Genomic DNA, 21,890 nt, shown 5'->3' with positions numbered 1-21,890 from the left:
TGTTAAGTTCAAATGTGTGCAATATAAAGCACATCGCATCATACTTCATCCGGCAGCTTTTCGTTTTATTATAATTAAGAAAGATAGCCTTTCAATCCAAAAAGTAGGGTAAATTCGGACAACATTAACAAATACAATGCAATGCAAAAAATCCATCAGTACTCAATATCATTGTTTACAGTATTCTGTAAACAATACTTGAATCGTTGCTTATAATAGTACATGATAAACGGTTAATCAACAGTCGGTTAGAGTCATTACCAAAATAATAAACATAGTTTAAATTAGTTTAGTCAAATAAATTAATCTATTTGATCTCTAAGTGATTACAAAAATGAGTAAATCCAACGCAGAACTTAATTACTCATATACTTTTAAACTGTCTTAGTAGTATTAACTTAGTTCTGAAGTTCATTTTTATCTTCATGGAAAACTCCTTTTGAAAACTTGGCTGTGGAAGGCATTAAATCAGCAATTCCTATCCGGTTCTTTGCAAGACTAAATATTGTTAATAGTCGTTCTATAATGTGACCAAATTCATAGTGTGGACAATATATCGACGATACAATGCTCCAAAATTGTTACTCGTTTATTGTCTAATCACTGATTATTGCAGATATTCCTTGATTAAGTTAGGTCTAGTTTTAGGAGCCCTAGTCTTCAGACAAAGAAAAACATAACCAAAAATAAGGACCATGTGCCGTTTTGTTTCATTCTCACACATGATTGGTTCATTCATTGATAAATGTGATGAATATTAATAATGTTCCAAAGTAGGTAATATTGAACCAATCATGGATCAGATGCCTCATCACGTGTGGCCTCAAGCTTTGCAACTATTGAAAAAGTTTATATAGACTGAGGTAAATTAGTTCTGGAAAAGGAATTATCCGGTACTACCGATTATTGTCACAGCCATTTAATTTATCCAATTAATTGTTTTCAATCAGTACCTAGAAATAATTTAACAGCGTTTAATTGAACTTTTAATTGTCATGGAGATGATAAATCATTATGAAATCAACAGAACGTTGTAATTATTTGTTTTCGTCTTGAAGCTAGGCTTCCGAAATAGCCTTAGTTTTCCCTAGAGGCAACGATAATACCATCTTTTCCAAGATATTTGCCACATTGCAGTATTTATGCTGTCATGTGATGGGTATGCTTACTGCAATCTCATTGTCTATATATGATTTACTATAATTACGATTTAAATAAATTTGTTTATATTATGAAGCTCATTTTCCAAGTAACAATATTGGATTAACTTCGGACGGTCGATATAACGATGGTATATAGTGGCGGGCGAGAGAATAAATTAAATCTGAAGTAACAATTCAATACTTAGCGAGAAAAATGATTAAGAAAACAAACAACCAAACAAGGGAATCGAACCTAGGCATGATGATGAAGAAGGCAGTGCAAATAACAATTTAAAGCAAAACCAAAATTATCAAGAGAATACGCCTCACTTTGGTCATGATGTCACTGAATGTTGAACATCAACCCAGTCTTATAGGCGTGAGCCCTCCATTGCAAGACAGTTAGCCCACCTCTGACCAGAAGGTCGGACTCTCAACGTACTCTCCTGGATAGTTTTGTGGACTAAGGGAGGATATGGGATTGGGATCATATAGGCCCGTATACAAATTCTACCTTGGCAATGGCATTCCGGTAAACATTACTGTGCCTTGCATCCGATCGGCGCGATTCACACAACGTCCAGTAAACATCGACGCACATTACTACCAAAGAGGCCACCACACCAACCTGTGGGTCTCTGAATTTAAAGAGATTATTAAAGTCAGGCTGTTTAACATTAGTAATTCGGTTATATTTGTAAACTTCATTAAAAAAATAGTTACATTACTGAGATACTGTGTACACAAAATTAAACTGCTATATAGCAGTTTAATGATGTGAAACACATTGACATAGTAATGAAACGGAATTTAGCATCATTGCTGCTTCCTGGAAGTCAACAATAACATTGTAGCGTAATATATAGCTTATATTATACAGTTAGATCTTTGAAAGAAAACTATATTCAACTCAATGGAATTCAGCAACTGAAAGAGGGTTAAAGAAATACCACAGAAATACAGGCATAGTTTAGCTGGTGTTTTTTGTTTTACAAATGCAGCTATATGAAAGGGACATATATTCTTGATGTTAGGCTACAACACTTTCACTAGCATCAATCGTAAAAACTGTTTACATTTCGAATCCATTGGCTTGTCCAGAGTGATGTTGCAAGTAAGTCGTGACCCGAAAGTGCCAGAGTGCCAGAATTTGGGGACATCGAGGTCAGTTTGGTTTCATTTTCGCAAAAAAAAGGAGAGAATTAAAAAACAAAAAAAAAACATGTCAATTATGACACCAAGGTTATAATGTGCACTGGAATGGAATATATTACTATTTCAACCTGATTTATCTTTCAATTACATTTATCAAATTGAATTCGAAACAAGGAAGCTAGACATCAATGACCCTTCAAGAGCACGAGGTATCGCCAAGTACATGTATTAGTTAAGCAAAGGAATACATTGGTTGATGGTAACTAACGAAAGTATTACTCGTTAGTTAGTTTCACTCCAGTTCTATGCTTTATTCTAGCATAAGCCATGAGGCTATGACCCTGGGTTGATACGAATATAAATATCATTTTGAACCTCACATGTAGTATAATTCATTGATATTAAATATCCATACATAGTGTTGAACTTTGTATTTCTTCGTATAACTCATGTTGCAATATTTCATTTCAATACAATGATTGTGGTACATGCTAAAATATTATCTTAGAATATACTGACACATATTAACTAATCCACTTGTGATTATCTTAAAACCTTGGTGCATACCAGTCATATCTAAATAAAAAGATACATATTTGAGACATAACCAATTTCGAAGAAACACGTGATTCACAGTTAAAAATCTAAGTTCATTTCATTCAGGGAGATACTTTAAGCAAAGACCTTTATACCTGACAAGACCTTGAGATCGCGATAACAATTTTTACAGGTCAATGTAATCTATAAACTGAAACTAATATGAATATACTTCAATATCAAACAGTGCATACTTAGGGACAAAGTGCAACCATTGAACTACTCATATACATTGTAATAAAAGAGTGATCAAACATACATACAGGCATACCTGTGTATCTACAACACTTTGTTATATTGTTAAATACCTTCAAAGTTCTTTCCTTGTACACATCACCAGCGGGAACTGCTAACCTGCACTAGCAAATATCTTATGGCTGTATTTAGAAGTGTAAAGAAAAGAATACTTAGCAATACGTCAAATGTGAATGACATGAATGACATGAGTGTCATGTTTCTCTTTCAAGATAGAATGCTAAGGCATGATAGAGATGTTTTTCACATAATGGTTATTAAATTTACTGTTATAGGTGTATGGAGATGACAGAATGAGACGTTTTATCTCAAATAACGAAATGTTACAAATTGTATGATTTATTTAACATTGTGTTCCACTTCAATTTTTTTTAAGATGGCTGATATTAATCCTTATCAAGAAAAAAAAATGTTTTATTTACTTAAATAAATCTACACATCATTGTTTCGAATATATAATATATGTCAAAAAGGATGTATATATCTATATTTATATGGAACACCATGCTAACAGTTCGTGGATTGTCGTAATCTTGATGACATTGTCAAATTTAGTGTCAAGTATTATTTTGTTTCATGGCTAACACCTGATTACTAAGTAGTTATCCGCCGAGTGTCTTATGTATTTCTTGTTCATGTTCCAATGTTTCTTGCTTAAGATACAGTGTGATAAATATAATCGTTTTCAAAACCCCGAGTCACGTATAATTACATCACTCTGTATAGTCAATGAAAGGAAATGGAAGAGAAATGTTTGCCTAAACAATGATTAATAATAAATGTCACTGCCAAAGACGAACTAAAACTCATCGATTTCCTAAACCAGATGAGTCCCTTAAGAGTGTTATTTAAAATCTAACTTTAACTCCCACGTTAATGTATATGTTTTATTATTTAAATAAGGTTGCATGAATTACAAAGCTTAATATTAGGTCAACTGAAAAGTTTGTTCATTGTTAATTAATGACTTTTTAGGTCGCGGCAGTAAGAAATATTTTAGTGATTTCGTTAATTAAATCTTGAGAAACATTATATTCTTTTCTATGTAATACACATACTATTTCTTTCACTATAATGATAGCGACACAATAATAATATTTCTTTCTTGAAAGTCAATTCGCTCCAATGTGAAGCAAAGCAACCGAAAGTTATCTCTTAGAAAAGCTATGAAAGTTATGATTGAAAGGAAAGCACACATAATGCAATTAGGCTATGTTGTTCTCGTGCAATTACTTCTTAAGTTAAACACAGGAGAAACCTAGTCATCTCTCATTATTTTTGGATAGTAAGATAGAAAATGAAAAATGCGTTTTGTACAATATGCAGTAATACGAAGTTTATCTAAAAAGCATCAATCTGTGTTGCTGTTTATACGTCATGATTGTCCTAATATTTAATGACTGTAAAGATTTGGTAAATCATATGTGTACTATAAATGAAATAATTTCTTTTTCCTCTACAGCTCAGTTAGCAGTTGATTCCGGCTGGTAAAATTATTTACATTAATCAATCTGGCTTTGGATACCGGGAAGGCGATGATACTATATAAATAACAAACTTATCATCCCATGCAATATTTAAATACGACTATTAATGTCTATAATTATATTCGTTGTGGATTGAGTTGCCCTTATTAAACCTGTAGTAGAATTTTCAATCATGTTTACAGTGGTAATTAAACACTTGAATGTTTACGAAATAAACAAATCATTACTTTTCAAAGTACTTAATTATTTCATTTCTTCCTACTTCTAAACCATTGAATAATATCCCTCAGCTAAGTGAAACATAAATCACCTCGGCTAATTTACGATGTATTCAAAGACGTGTAGCAGTCTGATTCTCTGCATGTTAGAACTTGGTCTTCCTACAGAATGAGAAATAAAGTAGATATAAAGTTAGTTAACAGTTTGGTATGCATATCTTGACGTTTCAGTAAGTATTGCAATTTCGGAGAACCATGACTTGAAGTGCTTACATGCAGGTATTGACTTACCAATTTAACGTTTCAAAGAGCGTTGATACCTTTTCAAGAATTGTTGGGAATTTTTGGTCGGCAATCTATTGTTGTGTTCCAACACACAAACATTATGCTATACCTTCGGTAAAATGAGATCAATAAAATCAGAGATAAATAATTCATGGACGATCCTAGCTAAGATATTGTAAAAATGAAATCAAGGTAAGAGAAGGGACATACCTTAACTACTTCCTGCTACACATATCATGGAATAGTAAACGGTGTTATACAAACTTCTTATTTATATATATATATATATATATATATATATATATATATATATATATATATATATATATATATATATATAAACATACATACATACATGAAGTTTGAAATAAAATGATGTACTTACAGTACTCGTAGATGAAGAAAGCTGCTATTATAGCATACTCGGTATAGGGACAAAAACTGCTATGACTGTCATAAGCTGAAAGTTTCCTGAAACTGCTGAAACTGCAAGCTTAAAATATATTCATAACCAAGAATAAGACCTATGTCTACATTTAGATCATATTGGAAACTCACTACTATAAGTACTTATTGGTTCAATTGAATGAAAAGAGCGTAACACGTATCAGTTCAATGTGGTGTTAAATGTTTCAATACAGTATTCAAAGTGGTTCTGCAATTTCGCAACTTTACATGTTTTCTTCAGAATTCTCATATTTTACTACGCATATATATAAAATTTGTTCGCTTCTCGGCCTTTTGGCTAAGATCATGTGTAGTATCTGTTCCCTTAGGGAATGGTGATACACACCTGACGATGATCACACAGTCACAGTCCCGATGCAAGGGGACTGGGGCTGAGAGCGGATCAGTCGTTTGGTAGTTTGGTTTTCGTGCCCAGGTTCTTTCCTGGGTGACTTTTTCTTCAAAAGTATATATAAAATTTGTTAAAATGTTGTTTAACGAGCATTTTGTGAGTTGGTTGTAAAGTTTAAAGTAATTCAACAATATTTTTTTGGCTTCGTCTTCAGTTTTGTATTAGAAGTGTTTAAATAAGGAAACTTCTTACCTGAGGTTGTGTAAGTCAAACTTGCAGGTTTGATATAAGAACCGTTTACTTGACATTTCACTGTGGCGTTTACATACTGGTTGAAGCTGAATGTAGATGTTACACTGTGATCATTCGTTTCACTGAATAGTTCGTCACTTTCCTTCTGTTCATTTACCAAAAAAGATAAGGTTACAGGCGCCAAAACGTTATCTGCTCTGCACATCAGTGATGTTATTTCCTCGTCCAACTCATTGCTTACATTATTCTCAATGGACAAAGATGGATAAGCTTGGTATAAAAATGAAAAAAACAAACAAACATTCTAAATGACATAAGGTCACCTTTGAAGACAAGAAGTAAACTGAAACTAATGATAACTTGAAAATGAGAATCTCGATGTAATTATGAAAAATATTATTCATCGCTACAGCATAGTGTATACCTGGATTTTATTTTAATTGCAAGACGTTGGCTGCGTTTCATCACTACATAATCACATTGACAAGCTTAGAAGCTAAAACAAGACATGTTTAGTAAACAGTTTACAGATGATTTTTTTTCGGTTAAAGAGAAAAGTAACATTGATCATTGAGTGTAAATTACATATGCAAAGTCCATTGGAACAGAATAAATAATTATAGTAGTAGCAAAATAGAATCTTACTGGGTATCTTCAGGATGTATGCCTTTACCAATTCATTGCCACTGAGACATTCATATACATCGTTGAATTGATGGAGTGAAATATTCCTTAACTGAATCGATGATAACACGGGATCGCACGTGTTTTGAAGTATCGTTGCTTCTTCATGAAGTTTGTTCCCACCAGCGTAAATATAATTTCCATTTCTCGACCATGTGACTAACTTATTTGATATGTTCAAATGACAAACAATACACACATCATCTCCAGGTTGTGCATCGCATGAAATAATTTCCTCGGAAACATTACCGGTTTTGAAACATAATACCGGACTAGTCGCTGAAACGTAACCTATTAAGCAAACAAAAATGTACAAATTGTTGAATAGGTGGCAATAAATTGAATTTATTTCACTTATTTCAAATACATAGAATTACTTAATATAAAGCTAGTAAACACTTACCTTTATATACGTGACACAAGATGAGAATTAGAAGCGTAGCCACATACTCCATGCTGTAATGCTGCTGAAGCGATGTTTGTCTTCCTCAGTTGTCCTGCCAATGACTAAATGACATGACAGTGAATCAATGACATGCTTCCTTTAACTGAATCAAAAAGGAAAGTAACGAGTCTGCATTATACTTGTCAATAATGTAGAATATCAGGTGATCTACAAATTAGTTGGTCGGTTTATAGTTAACCTGACTAGATTTTATTTTTCATAAACGTGTTTCTCATTTCTTTCATAATCTCGTGAAACTTTCGTATCGATTTTGCACATGTTTTTTTTCTAAATTTTTATATTCGGCTGTTTCAACATTTTCGGATACTTTAGACGTATATGTGACTACCAGAATGATGACATGACGTCATAACGTGGTACAGCAATCCGAAACTACATCGCGGCTCTGTCATCTCTCAACATGAATGAGTATACGTAAATGGACATAAAGGTGGACAGATCACTTGTATCTTGTTACTTGAGTCCAGAAGATTAATATATATAGGAACGGTATAAATGTTTTAAAGCATTTTGTCTTTTGCTACCAAAAGTCACGAAACCAAACATATGGAAATTTGTTCCTCCGTTTGCCGAATTAAACATTGCACAATACGTTCAACTCCAGCTACCATTCAATACCATATCGTTTGATGCACTTTGTGTTTTATTTTCAAACATTGCACCCTTTATCTAAAGATCACCGATTAGTGCAAGATAGCAAATGCGAAAACGTTTCCACATGTGCAGATGAAAATAATCTAAACTTTTGTCCATTCTTTAAAAGTTAGGATGGTTAAGTTTGACATTTAATCGGTCGTTACTTTGTATCGTGTACCAGTTATTCTTTTAACAGAGTGAAAAGGAGAAAAAATCTTATTTAAGAGGACAAACAGAAAAGGCACGTTTCCTAACACCTCGTGTAATTTTGAGATGTAGGCCAATGATTAATCTGATCATTGCAAAACAACAAACAAACCTCTGAACACCGATCCCATAAGATCTATATTTAATATTCAAAGGTAATCATTTGTTCAGAATAAAACAAATAGAGTTAAGTCGAACGACCTTTTTAACCAACTAAGGTGGTAAATTTAGTGTCGTTAGTAGTAATAGACGATGTAAGTATTAGCATTACCTATCGCATAACTTTTGCATACGTGTCACACTATCACGGCTGGTATTTTTTAGGTAAGCAGCAGTCTCGAATAATATTTTCTTGTTTTCATCATAATTCACGTCATATTTATTAGAATTGATATAATGATATAATCGATTGGGTTCATATGACTCAAATTTCGAAAAGTCTGGTTATTCTTGTTTCCTAAAATGTTATAACTTAAGGTACGAGTTGCAGTTACCGATTGTCATCATGTTACTGTCAACGATACAAAATGGCCGACGACTTATTGTAGGCTTATGTATCTGCATTGTTTTCACGTCATTCTCTCCAATCTACAAGGAAACTGGAGTTCCGTTTCCCTTCAACATCAATGGTGTTATAACACTTAATTGAGGGTTATTGGAAGTCTACATTAAACAAGAATTAAATAGAAATAATAAGGACGAAAGAATTAAAACTTGATGTTTTTGCGGTCGATCGTGTTTATATTACCTGGGATGTACCCAGTATATATGTATATGTATATATATATATATATATATATATATATATATATATATATATCTATATATATATAAATATATATATATATCTATATATATATATAAATATATATATATATATATATATATATATATATATGTAAATATTTTTTTGTAGTGAATATTAAAACATTCCATGAAATGTTTGTATCAAACTATTTTGTTACCATCAAATTCTTCATAACTAATTACTGAAAAAAATGAAATAAAGACAAACATGTGTATCTTGCAGCGATATATTACGGGCGATGCTATATCTTTTTCATTTCAGTCTCATACTGATAGCCATCAATGAAAGAAGCAAGGATGGAAATAACAACGATTATTTTGTCTCTAGAGGTATCACTGATACTAGGTTTAGGTGAGATTAAATGAGCATTGTTCAACTTAGTTATGTATTAGAATTCAATATATGTATATTTCGTTAGCAAATGAAAAAGTTGTTTTTATAATGCATCAAGCATTAATCCAATCAAAAATCATTTATTAATAAACAAGATTTACAATACTGTGTACATGAGTGTGTATAATATATATTGCTTATAACAGAAGACATCCACTCCCCCACCCCTCCCACCCCCCTCATAGTGTTTTCTCGCTAAATTTGACATGAAAACTTCGATGTAACTCCACCTAAGGTTCTTGTTCGTAAGAGGGTGTATCCATATGAGACAAGTATAAGGTGCATCCAAGTTACGTGTTATCCTGGAAAACAGGTGTTTAGACTGAGATTTGTCAATTTAACATAAACTTTGACCACAAAAAGTGAAAGTGTTGTTGTACCCATATAGTATGGACTTACATATGAGGTCTCAACATTATTCAAGCTTTACTTGGTGTCGTGTTTACACATTTTTCAGACCTATGTTGACAGCAAATGAACTTTGAACTTCAATTGTAATAGGGTTCTTGTACTTACCACATAATTAGTTTCAGTATCTGAATTACCTAGTGTGCAGGGTTATTAAGCTTTGTTGAACGGAAACAATATTTGACCTCAGATATTTGATGAACATACCATTCATGAGTTCATCCAAGGTTTAATATTTGAGGTGAAGTGTTTACAAGGTTTTCTAGCTTTAATCTATCTTGAGCTCAAATGACTTTGACTTCCACCAATTTCAATATGTGGTTGCTTCCTTAATCCGTTGTGTTTGGCGATGTAGAGAATCTGTGACTTGGTTGGGTTGAGTTCCATTCTCCAGTTATTGCACCAGTTGTGCATTCGGTGGTCTGGTTGTGGCTGGCCCATTCCATCAGCATATTGTTAACTTTTGATGCAGAAGTTGTCTGGCTGAGGGGTGTCTCCGACGTACAGGATGCATATGATGGGGTTGGTGATGCTTCCTTGGGGTGTACCGGTGATGAGTTGTAGTAGTGAGTAGAGTGATAAACCAATTTGATGATTCGATGCGAATCTGGCAATCCATTTGGTTAATTTGGCCGGGAAGTGATATTTTGTGGTTTTGAGTAGTAACTCCTATTGCCACATTCTCTCGAAGGCTTTTTTTCTGTATCGAAGAAGGCTGCTATTGTATGATGACACTTGGCTTTAGGCGTTGACATGTCTTCTTAAACCAATTATATCATAAGAAGCTATCATGCTATAACAGCTATTTGCAAAATATGCGGTTTTTTTTATCAGTTCATGGCCTACATTGCAATGAGAAGGAGTATGCCACAATTGGCCAAGATGTCGTTATTGATTGTCAGCTAAGATTTGTCAGTAATGTATACTGGTACAGTGAGAAAACGTCGTTTGACAGTCCCCTTGTAAAAATTGAAAACAAGCGGAAAGTAATCCTAGAAGCCGGAGAAGGAAACTATGACATTTCTGAGACAGGAGCTTTGTTGATCAAAGACGTAGTGGAAGAGCGCTGTGGTTTATACAAGGTCGTCATTGTTAACAAAGATGCAACATTCGAAGAAGCTATTGTTCGCTTAGAAATTTCAAGTAAGTGTTTTTACCTGAATGAAAGTAATGGTTTATAAATCGCACCTTGTCTTATGAAAAAAAAACACGTACAATGACAAATATTAAAATATTCAAAAGTGGATTGTCACGCGTACCTTGAATAATAACTCATTTAACACTACATTTTATTCCATATCCAGTTACTTTAACGGCAGTTTATTGAAGAAAGTAGAACCTCTGCATGCAAGGGAGCTTGCATATATAATAAAAGTTTACTTCGAGAAGAAATAGTGCTGTACGTTTTCAAATTCTGTTACAGTTTCAATGATTTGTATAGAACGAAACACTCATTATGGTTTCTCGACAGTTGAAGCAATCTTTGGTTCTCTTGATAATAAATGAAGCACTAAATTACCAAAATGCTTTTTTTTGTGCCAAAATTGCAGAGTCATTGCAGGGAAAAATCACACAAAAAATCCAGTATTTGGGTACACAACAGTCCAACAGAAATAGTCGGACGCTCCATAGGCAGATATAGTAACATTTCTTTTCATATTTGTAGGTAATATGTTGCTTATCAAACATTTTGCGAAAACGTTCATTGTTATGATGGTATGATTATTTTGCTACACGATGTTAACAAACAATATTCCAAAGTTAAGGAACAGTTAGTTTGTGTTGATCATTGTAGAATCCAAATTTGAGTTAAAATGTTCAATTGGAAGCCACTCAACGTGTAAGTTGTATTCCATAATCCCTTTCGGGTTTCTCCAACAATTGTGGTCACTAAAGCGTCGTACAAATAACTGCGATTTGTATTATATAATTGATGCATAATGAGGCTTTAAGTAACTATTTGTTATTTTTCGTCGCAGATAAACCTCGACAAGAATGTCTGGTGGTTTCCCTCTGTGATTCCTGCTACTGTAGCTCTGACGCTAAGACCAACCACAATGTGTCTTGCAGTGTCCTTGGTGCTCGACCTCAAGTAAACGTCAGCTTAATCACTGAAAACAAAGACCTCTACAATGTTACCGTCAGGCATAATACAGATACTGATACGTTTGATACTATTGCTTACAAGGAGGTCTCGATGGATACTTGTGGTTCAAAACTATCGGTGAGATGCACTGTCGTTGGAAGTAACATATTTGGGATCAAGGACAGCTCTATGGATCTTAATTCAGGTAAACGTTTGTATACAACTTTTTTGTATATTAACCAAAAAGGCTTAGTGCTTCCTTGCCCAATTTTATATGACTGAACACAAATGGCCTTCTAATATTGTGCTTTATTCACTTCAAAAAATGAATAAGGTATACTCATATGGTCAACTGATATATATATATATATATATATATATATATGTGTGTGTAAATGTATATGTATATAGATATATATATATATATATAAATATATATATATATATATATATATATATATATATATATATATATATATATATATATATATATATATATATTAAACATGCATTTTCTATGTGACATCAACTGACTGAATGTCAAGGGACAACTTTTTCTTCCTTTTGCATCTGGTTTGTTAGGTTGAACGCAAAATGAGTTAATTTAGTACTCACTTAGTACTCAAGTCCGAATGCTAACATAAATAAATAAAATGTTGACAAAGCGACAACAAGAAATAGCAAACATGATGCTTGTTTTTTTATAATTAATTCCTTTTAGCACCATGCATTCAAACCACCGACACACTCAGTGACGCCACAGCGAAGGATGAAGAAATATTTGCTTTTCTTGATGATTTTAGATTAGTAATTGTTGTAGCCTCCGTCGTGACAGCGGTAGTGATATGTATGGTCGTTATCGTCTGTGTTACTGTATGTAAAAAAGGTAAGGAATTGTCCCATATTAATATATATATATACAACCAATTATATAATTTTAGACATATGTTAATTATTTCTAATTTGAATTCCTAAGGGGTACGTTATCTAAACATGCACAGCAGTGCGTCTATATTCATGTTACGACAAAAACAAGAAAAACAAAAGAATCATGACAAAACGTCTGTGTATTTGTAAATTGGTGTGCTTACACGTAAACCAAGAACCTTATTTATTTGTGGTAGATATAAATGCTTTGTTAACGGTTGATTTTATACAACAGGTAAATATGTTAACATTAATACTCAATATCAATATGAAGTTCCTCTCTAAAATATCTGTTTTGCATATTTAAATTGTAATGTAATTATCTTTCACGGAATGCAGCAGTATATATTCGTACTTATAGCTACGAACATTTTTCCTTCATCGCTCGACATGTATAATCGTGCTGCTGTAACAAAATAATCTGAACAACCATCCAATAAAAGTGTACACAAACGGATATACTTGTCGCCTTTGAGTGTACAGCTGTGATCATAAACATAAACTGTACTTTGTTTAAATTTAAAACGTTGCTCGCCACTCACTGCACCGATCTACTGTGTACCCCTTGAGAGACGGTCTTCCCAGGCTGCCAGGTTGCATGCTTCACTCTGCCACATTTGCTGTAAATACTGGCCAAATCCGATAGCAACCTCCCAAATGAAAAAAAAAAGACTTCGGTACTGAACTAAATTCTGCAGAATAACTCCAGACAGCGGCGTGACATGTACAGAAAAGAAAGTATCTATGGAAGTCGACCCTCTTAAGCAATTGATAAAATTCTCTCCGGATACCCTTCAAACTGGGATATCAAAAGAAATCCTGACCTCAACAGCAAATGCCAGAAAGTGTCATATCCAGGCATCTAGTGGCACAAAATATGAAACAATTGTCACCATGGTTGAGCTTGGGCAAATGTGGTCTTACGTTTTGGGCGTATTTACATTGCTACGCCACATTCCCAGCCCCTGCAGAACCCACCAAACCTGGCTCAATTTCGACTGTTAACGCTGTTATTGTACCTCAGTAATTGCTTTGCACTGCTTAAGTCCCCGTTATTAGAATCATCTAGATGTGGTTCCCACATTCTGCCTATCTTCCGTGTGTGTTTACGTCTATGGGGATGATTATAGGTGGTTTAATCAATTCTCGTTCATGATCAATGATGAACTTGGAACAGAGATATCACCGTAACTAGTAACTATATGTTATTTTTATTTCCATCGGTTTTCGGGACTTGAAAGCAGATCAATATTTCAGCAGTCAGACAATGAAACCATCTTCTTACATTCAACGCTGTAATTTTAACAGTTGTATATATGTTGCATAGTATAAATTTCATTGTTCTTAAGTTTGAGTTAAATATGTCATATATAACTGTACCACGCTTACTAAAAATCTAGTTGAACGTTCTGTAAGTGAATTGAAATATCATTACTGATGTATTCTTTTGCACATAGTCATTACGGGGCTCACGATATTAATACATTCTGAATTGGAATTTCAAATTACAAAATTTTAAAACGTAAATTGGAAACATTTTTCTTTTTAAGGAAGGAATGACAACTCCAAAAAGGAACATCAGGATAGTAATATTGAATTGGTATGTACAATATCAATATAGTGTTTAATATCAATATAGTGTTTACTATCAATATAGTGTGTAATAACAATATAGTGTATAATATCAATATAGTGTGTAATATCAATATAGAGTGCAATATCAATAATTGTCCAATATCAATATAGTGTGTTACATATATATATATTGTGCAATTTCAATATAGTGTGTAATATCAATATAGTGTGTAATAAGAATATAGCTTGCAATAACAATATAGTGTGCAATATCAATATAGTGTACAATATCAATAAAGTATATTTATATGATGATATTAGAAATTTTCAACAACCATTCCTTGTGCTATAAGAATATAGCTTTTTTACAATGTTGAAATTAATATATACCCAAAACCACTTAAACAAATATCGATAGATATGAACAATCCAAATATTGCCAGATTGTAAAAATGAGGTGGTTCTTAGATCTTTGGTAGTATCAACGGGATGGCTGTATTTCCCGACATTGGTAATAGCGTTTTGTTGAATGGGACTTTGTATTGCTAAATATTTGAGTACACGAATAGCTATTTTTCATGCAACAGGTCAATTTGTAATCAAAAACATTCAACCTATTATTTCTAACTTTTAAGTATCATGTTTTTTATCGTCCACAGAATGCAACAGAACCTCTTCTTACACATTCATCGCCTTTACCAGAAGGTAATTATTTAGTCCATGATTCAGTCTTGATAATTGATTTTTTCTTCTAACATGTAAAGACAAGACAATCAACAAGAGGGGATCGCCCCTTTAAGGAAATGCTACGAAAATCGCGTATAAGTTTGTAAATGATGTTACATGACTAATTCAAATCCTGTTTTAAAAAACGATAACATTTCTAATCAAAATTATCAATTTGTTGTAACCAATGTTTAACAAATTTTTAAAAGTTTTTCTTTTCGCCAGAATGTTGATGAAAATTAAGACTAAACCTATCGAATGTTCTTTTGTGACTCTTCTTGTTTCAAGGAGAAATGGAAAAGTTGATAAAACATCTTCAAGATCGATATCAGTCGATGAGCTACATCAAACCACTGCCATGGGGAGAGAAGGTTCTCATCGATGAACTCTACACTGAAACTAATTGTAATGTTTCTTTTCCGAAAAGCCCCACAGTAACCAAGACCAGCACATCATTGCTCGACCCAACGGTCTCTCAACAAATAAAAAGGGCGTTGTTTATTGCCGACATTGGTCATGGGAAGACAACACTTCGTCAGTATCTAGCATGTCAGTGGACAAAGAAGGAACTAAAGGAACAGAAAAAAGAAATCCTTTTTATCCTGCCACTGACAGGAATCGACATTAATACCGGCATTGGAGAACAGTTGCATAAAACTTTGCCAGGAGATACGAATATCTCTCGTGAACAAGTTTGTGACATTATACTGAAAAGAAAATGTCATCTACTGCTGGATGGATTAGACGAAATAAGCCAACACGAAAATACCTCACCTGGTGTCTCACCTGGTGATATTTCTATAAAACGCTTACTGAACGAGTCAATGTTGAATCAATACCCACATTTGAGGTTGTGGGTTACATCACGTAAGATAGATCAGTCAAAGTGCATTTACGGAAAGCCATACGTTGAAGTGGAGATTTTAGGATTCAATGTAGACGGAATAGAAACATACGTCCGTAAAACATTGGAATATTACAAACGACTAAAGCCATATAAGAAAATAATAATTCATCAAGATGGTTCAAATGATTCATCTAACTCCCTTCCAAAAAATAAAGAAACAAATAAAGAAAATGATGCAGAGATAATACATAAAACAATTTCTACCTTAGACCAAAGTGACTTAGTGCAAATCTTTAAAGACACACCGATGTTTATTGTTATGTTTATTCATATCATAATGTCAAAGCTACTCCAAATCAATGGGGCAATCTATGAGCTGAACATCAACAAGATGTCTTCATTAGTTAGTTCAGTCATAACTTGCCTCGACAGAAGGTTCATGGAGAAGCCGGGTAACAAAGCTAAGTTAACAGAGCTACGACTGGTACGCATGAAACTCGCGAAAGCATCTTTAAATTATGATTTAGATAAAGGTGAATCGATTAAAAACTCTGATTTGAAGGAAGCACGTCTTCAAGCTCATGAATTAGAAATGGCTCAATCAGTTGGATATATAAAACCATTCAAAGCGTTACATAGTGTTGGCGTGTCAAAATCTGACAATATTGTGTTCTCCCATGATTATATCCAAGAGCTTTTCATTGCGGAGTACATTGATTTGGAGGATTTAGACGTTTTAAAGAGGATCTTACAAACTTTAAAAGCCAACAAGATTGAAGAAAATATAAGAAGTTCCCGAAGTTTACGTTTTTTTTGTGGCATTTGTACAACTACAAAGAGAGTAGAAGCATTGAAGTTCTTATTGATAAATGGATGCTGGAATACATTAACAGATTGCATGTTCGAATCGGAAAACGTTGAGGATATTCTTGATATAGACTTTAATGCAGAATCTGTTAAACCGTCGACTCTTTTGCAGAATTATCCGTCACATTCGAAAATGGAAGTTTTGCGTTTAGATGAGCGATATCATCAGAATGCTTTTAAACTATTTATGGGAAAGTGCTTACGTTCCAATGTAAGTTAAATGTTTTTATCCACATAATGTATTAAGAAGTCATTCCTAACAAGTCACCAAAAGGCTAAATTGAAACAAAGCTGGTCAAAATAACTTAAAATCAAGGGACTGTCGTCAGTGGAGGGTAATTTACACTCAGCAATGTTAACATGTTTTTTTTTGTAATGTTTGTTTATCTTTCGATGTCGCTATGGGAAAACAATTCTACAGAGAGGAAGCCAACACACTACTCGGCAACCCTCAACACTACAAACTCCTGGATTCTGATCCTACTCAAGAAATCACACAAAACTTGACAAGATTCATCCAAAAGATAGTCTCTAAAGGTTCCATTGACCGCAAGTTAGGCCAAAACCTTCTTGAAAACGACCCAAAACCTGGTCGCTTTTATTTTCTGCCAAAAAAAAACCCCACAAAGAAGGCAATCCCGGGAGGCCCATAATATCAGGTAATGGTACAGCGACTGAAAAAGGTCCAACTTCGTAGATCTTCTCATCCAACCTCTTCTTTCGGCCCTAACGTCCTATGTGCAGGACACTACGGATTTCATCCGGAAAATTGGGGAAATAAAAAATCTTCCCCCTTACTCTGTTATTTACCTTGGATGTGTCTTCGTTATACACAAATATCCCTAACGAAGAGGGCATTTCGGCCTGCACAAAAGCAGTCAAACCGAAACGTGGCAAAACCCCCACGAAGAAAGAATTGGCCGAATTAATGCAACTTATCCTGACCAACAATAATCTGGTATTTGGCAACAAACACTACCTCCAAATTCATGTACCGCAATGGGTACCAAAATGGCACCGTCTTTTGCCAACATCTTTATGGGAAACCTCGAGAAAGAATTTTTATCTCGACAAAACTTGAAACCACACACGTGGTTACGTTACATTGACGATATATTTATGATATGGACCCACGGTGGGGCAAATCTAAAACTCTTCATTGATGACATAAACTAGTTTCATCACACTATCAAATTCACTGCTGATTTTTCTGGACATGGCGTTCACTTCCTGGACACCGCCGTGACCCTACAAAATGGTTCACTCAAAACAGACTTGTTCAATAAACCCACGAACAAGCACAACTACCTCTTACCAAGCAGTTGCCATCCACGTCACTGTACCAGAAATATTCCGTACAGTCAAGCGTTGCGCATTCGACGCATTTGCTCCTCTGAAGTCGATTTTGATTCACGCACTAAAGAACTGTCACAACACCTCCTAAACAGACAGTATTTTCGGGGTACTATTGAAAGTGCCATTAAAAAGGCTAAAAGCAAACCTCGTACCGAAACATTGACGTACAAAACTCGTCAAACCAGTTCCAAAAGGGTACCATTGGCTACTGAAGTCGCTTTGCCTTTACAACCATGCCGACATCTTCTCTATAAAACAGTTTCAATTCCTGCTACTCCTTGTCACTTTCGGTGATCATGCACTGAAGAAGAGCTAGTTTTGCTCGAAAGCTCTGCAAAAAGCAAACATTGGCTGTTTTACTTCCAATCACTTACCTAATTCAATTATTGTATCTCACTCGAGATCCAGCCTTTCTCTAAATGCAGCATAGTTGTTTAACAGTTTTTCCGTTATTCCTATATATATATATATATATATATATATATGATAGATGACATTAATTCCAGGTGAAGAGTGCTCAATATACCTGGGTATAGAGCTGGATAGATATAAATAATGTAGGCCTACACTCGTATAAAGTTTGCGCTATTACTTGAGTTTCATGCTTCTTCGCAATCGTCAGATACCTAATGATCAGGTTGTCTGGCTGTAGCGTGGTGCTGTATTTTTTTCCGCTTTTTTTCTGTGTTGACACTTTGACAAAAGCTCAGTTCTTTTGTTCAGCAGATTTTGGTTTCTCAGCCGAAGTATTTCCACCTTCTGCTCAATGCAGAGATTACATTGATCCGATGTACGCATTTGTGTATTAGATTCTCGGATTATTTTCCATGCGATGCTAAAATCTTTTCTTTGCTTTTTGAGCTCCCAAACGTATTTTGATAGTTCTGTTTCCTTCGCGTGTCTTTCGTGGTTGAGTGATTTTTTTGTGATTGTTGTACCTTAGTTTGAACGGCCCCCTGATAATCCAACGTATGTCGTTGTTCGCCCCCCGATGTTACGTCCGCTCTGTATATTACTGCCTCGGTCAGACATTTACCTCCAAGGGGGCAGGCCTGCTTGTCCCTGCAGTTGCATTTTCTTTCACTTTCGTCTGGTTTTTCGTTGTTGATAATCTTGCTGTTGTGTGATTTGATGATTGATTTGATGTTCTTGGTGCAGCTGTAGCTTATCTTAAGCGTATTTCTATTGAAGATTTTCCGGAGTTTGTGTGTGGGGGGAAAATGCTTCTGTATAAGTCTTAGAAAAGTTGCTCCTATGTTTGTTTTCACTGCTTTGCTGAAGGGGGGTTGAACCAAATGATTTTTCTTCCACGGTTTGGGGGTTTAGTGCGTGTTTTTTCGGTCGGTGTAAAATTGATGAGTTCTGCATAGCCGCTTCTTTTCAGGGTCTCGCTGTAAAGTGGGCGGCTTGGTCGAACGTATCTTTGTCTGATGATAGTGAGGAGATTCGCTTGCTGATGGAAGTGGGTATCTGTTTGGTGATTGAGAGCGGGTGGTTGGATTGTGCATTGATGTATGTTGGTTCGTTGTTAGGCTTTCTGTATGGTTTGTACTTTCCGGTGTTGAGGTTTAGATTGACATCCAGGTAATTTACCGCTTTGAGGTTTGTTTCCACTGTTATTCGTAGGCCGAAATTTTCGAAGATTTCGGTAAGCTGCTTCCTTAAACGGTCTGCTTGTCTGCCGGAAAGACTTCGTAGCACAGCTAGGCCGTCGTCGCGGTAGAGGTTTCCCATAAGATGTTGGCAAAAGACGGTGCCATTTTGGTACCCATTGATGAAATCCGTAGTTTCCTGCACATAGGACGGTAGGGCCGAAACAAGAGGTTGGATGAGGAGTTTCACGCCTGCAGTGTGCGGCGATCATCTGACAACTGGACGTAAACATTCATGTATGTGACCTTAACATGTAATTTCTTCCTAGCATGGTCGGGCGGTTTGTTGACATTTCGAGACACTTTGAGGTGAGCTCTGTTTTTTTGGTTTATACTGTCCTTGGTACGTAAGAGCATGGATTTTTTTTTCTACGCAGAGGTTGCACTGGACCTATTCACGTTTGTGCGTGTTCGATTCTTTCACAATCTCCCAGCTTATACTGTGGGTAATTCTCCATCTTTTTATGTTCCATACGTACTTAGACAGTTCTGTTACGTTTTGGTACTTATCGTGCCTGAGAGATTTTGCGTGGTTGCTGAATAGCTGCTTAAAGGGTCCTCCTGAAATGCCGATGTACGACTTATATTCTGTGTTCGATGTGACGTGGGCCTTATATATATATACTATTGCGCTGGGTAAACATTTTCCCGCGTTGGGGCAGCTTTCTGAAGATCTACAGTAACAGGACCTAGTATAAGTCGAATTGCTGGTCTGCTTGGTAATGTTAGAATTATGGGATTGAATGATTGACTTTATATTTTTGGTATTGACCATCTCTGTAATTGGAAACCCTGCATGCAGAGAATAGTTTAACTGACGTGCAATTCCATTTCTTGCAGCTATGCGTTGATTCACCCATATAGATACCGGTTATCGATCAGTGTTTTTATGATGAAGTTGTGAATTACTCACACAATAAGACCCACATTGTCTTACAAACCAATTACAAATAGTTATGCCATGTCGTGAGAGGAATACGTCAGCTTAACTATATTTAACTACTATCCTGTGATTTTTCCATTATGAGTTGTTCGGAGCTTTATTAAAATTTGTATAATTTTTTTTTGAAGCTACACTTTGACTCAATATCTATTGGTGCAGAGTGCCCATTGAAATTCCTGCTGTCACTGACTTTACCTGTGGTCGACACCGTTGAATTGCACAATATCTCCTGCGTCAATAAAGATAGTAGTCATACGGTCGTGAATGTTATTTTGTGGGCGATGAGCACAAATGTCAAAAATCGGATCAGGTAAGATAAATTATATTTATCATTATGCTACCTTCAGGTTTGGTTGTGACAAAATAATTTATTGACAACAACTAACAGCATACAACATGAACAGGTTTGAAGTAAATTGTGCCTTACTTAGTGGCTACATAGTATGACTAACTTAAATATTATTTAGTAATTTGCCAAGGAATTATGACTAACTTAAATATTATTTTGTAATTTTCCAAGGAATTAAAAAAGCTAGCATTCCTAACTTTCAACCAACCGAATTTTCTTTGTGCCATTTATCATTCATTCTTTTAGATTTTTGAAAGGCAATGTTCCGCAAAAGATTGAGACCGAAAACATAACCAAATGCAATATCACAAGTAAGTTTTAGAGTTAAGAAAGTTTAATACTGTGTTTGTAACGGTAAGTAGTGTTCAATATTGTGTGTCAACAAGTCATGAGTAAGGAATACATTCCCCTTTCAAATGGACGAGTAAATTGAAAGGGAATTGAACTGATTTACACATCAACAAGTTCAATTGCGAGTTACATATTTCATATCAAATTTCTAATTATATTTGTAAATAACATGGGATGTGTTTGTTCGAAAAATTAATTTAAACGAAAGGAAAACTTGCTGAATCATTTTCCACGCAGCAGCTTGATAAAGATTGCACATCTTGTTTCAGGCTTGTATATTACAACTTGGGCATATCCATATTTTTCAAGATAATTGACGCCACTCGTTTTCTCACCAACTGAGTAAGAAGTCTCATTTCAGGAAAATACCACAGACTAGTCTTAATTGCTGTCCATCGGGCACTATTATACTTATAAGA

General features: G+C 34.7%; 3 protein-coding genes, 1 long non-coding RNA gene and 1 pseudogene across 15 annotated transcripts in view; 3 read left to right on the top strand and 2 right to left on the bottom strand.

Annotated features, from left to right (window-relative positions):
• LOC139976836 (fibroblast growth factor receptor 2-like) overlaps window positions 1–21,890 on the bottom strand; it is a 139,882-nt gene that overhangs the window by 59,631 nt on the left and 58,361 nt on the right. The gene's annotated exons all lie outside the window — the stretch shown is intronic.
• Window positions 1–21,890, top strand: part of LOC139976834 (uncharacterized) — a 120,452-nt gene that overhangs the window by 51,369 nt on the left and 47,193 nt on the right. For 2 of the 6 annotated variants that reach the window (XM_071985650.1, XM_071985651.1), the window contains exons 4-5: window positions 11,772–12,083; window positions 12,600–12,764. The exons of 1 other annotated variant lie outside the window; for it this stretch is intronic. In XM_071985650.1, the coding sequence (XP_071841751.1) occupies window positions 11,772–12,083; window positions 12,600–12,764 (477 nt within the window). Of the gene's footprint in view, window positions 1–8,430; window positions 8,508–9,252; window positions 9,343–10,626; window positions 10,936–11,771; window positions 12,084–12,599; window positions 12,765–14,355; window positions 14,406–15,039; window positions 15,086–15,394; window positions 17,032–20,899; window positions 21,082–21,366; window positions 21,432–21,890 lie in introns of those variants that run through there. 3 more of the 6 variants (XM_071985649.1, XM_071985653.1, XM_071985648.1) reach the window with 3 other exon arrangements.
• The window catches only part of LOC139976839 (uncharacterized), a 60,603-nt gene that overhangs the window by 17,755 nt on the left and 20,958 nt on the right, over window positions 1–21,890 (top strand). The gene's annotated exons all lie outside the window — the stretch shown is intronic.
• The window catches only part of LOC139976842 (uncharacterized), a 32,728-nt gene continuing 15,784 nt past the window's right edge, over window positions 4,947–21,890 (bottom strand). Inside the window, exons 2-5 of one of the 2 annotated variants that reach the window (XR_011796293.1) lie at window positions 6,191–7,165; window positions 5,525–5,632; window positions 5,146–5,248; window positions 4,947–5,016 (exon numbers count right to left, since the gene is read on the bottom strand). This is a non-coding gene — a long non-coding RNA (uncharacterized lncRNA). The remainder of the gene's footprint in view (window positions 5,017–5,145; window positions 5,249–5,524; window positions 5,633–6,190; window positions 7,166–21,890) is intronic. The other variant, XR_011796294.1, reaches the window with a different exon arrangement.
• Window positions 5,865–5,937, top strand: LOC139978090 (U2 spliceosomal RNA; annotated as a pseudogene).

The sequence above is a fragment of the Apostichopus japonicus genome, chromosome 12 (genome assembly GCF_037975245.1).
Source record: "Apostichopus japonicus isolate 1M-3 chromosome 12, ASM3797524v1, whole genome shotgun sequence".
NCBI classification, from domain to species: Eukaryota; Metazoa; Echinodermata; class Holothuroidea; order Aspidochirotida; family Stichopodidae; genus Apostichopus; species Apostichopus japonicus.
This window is presented reverse-complemented; position numbering and strand designations above follow the sequence as displayed.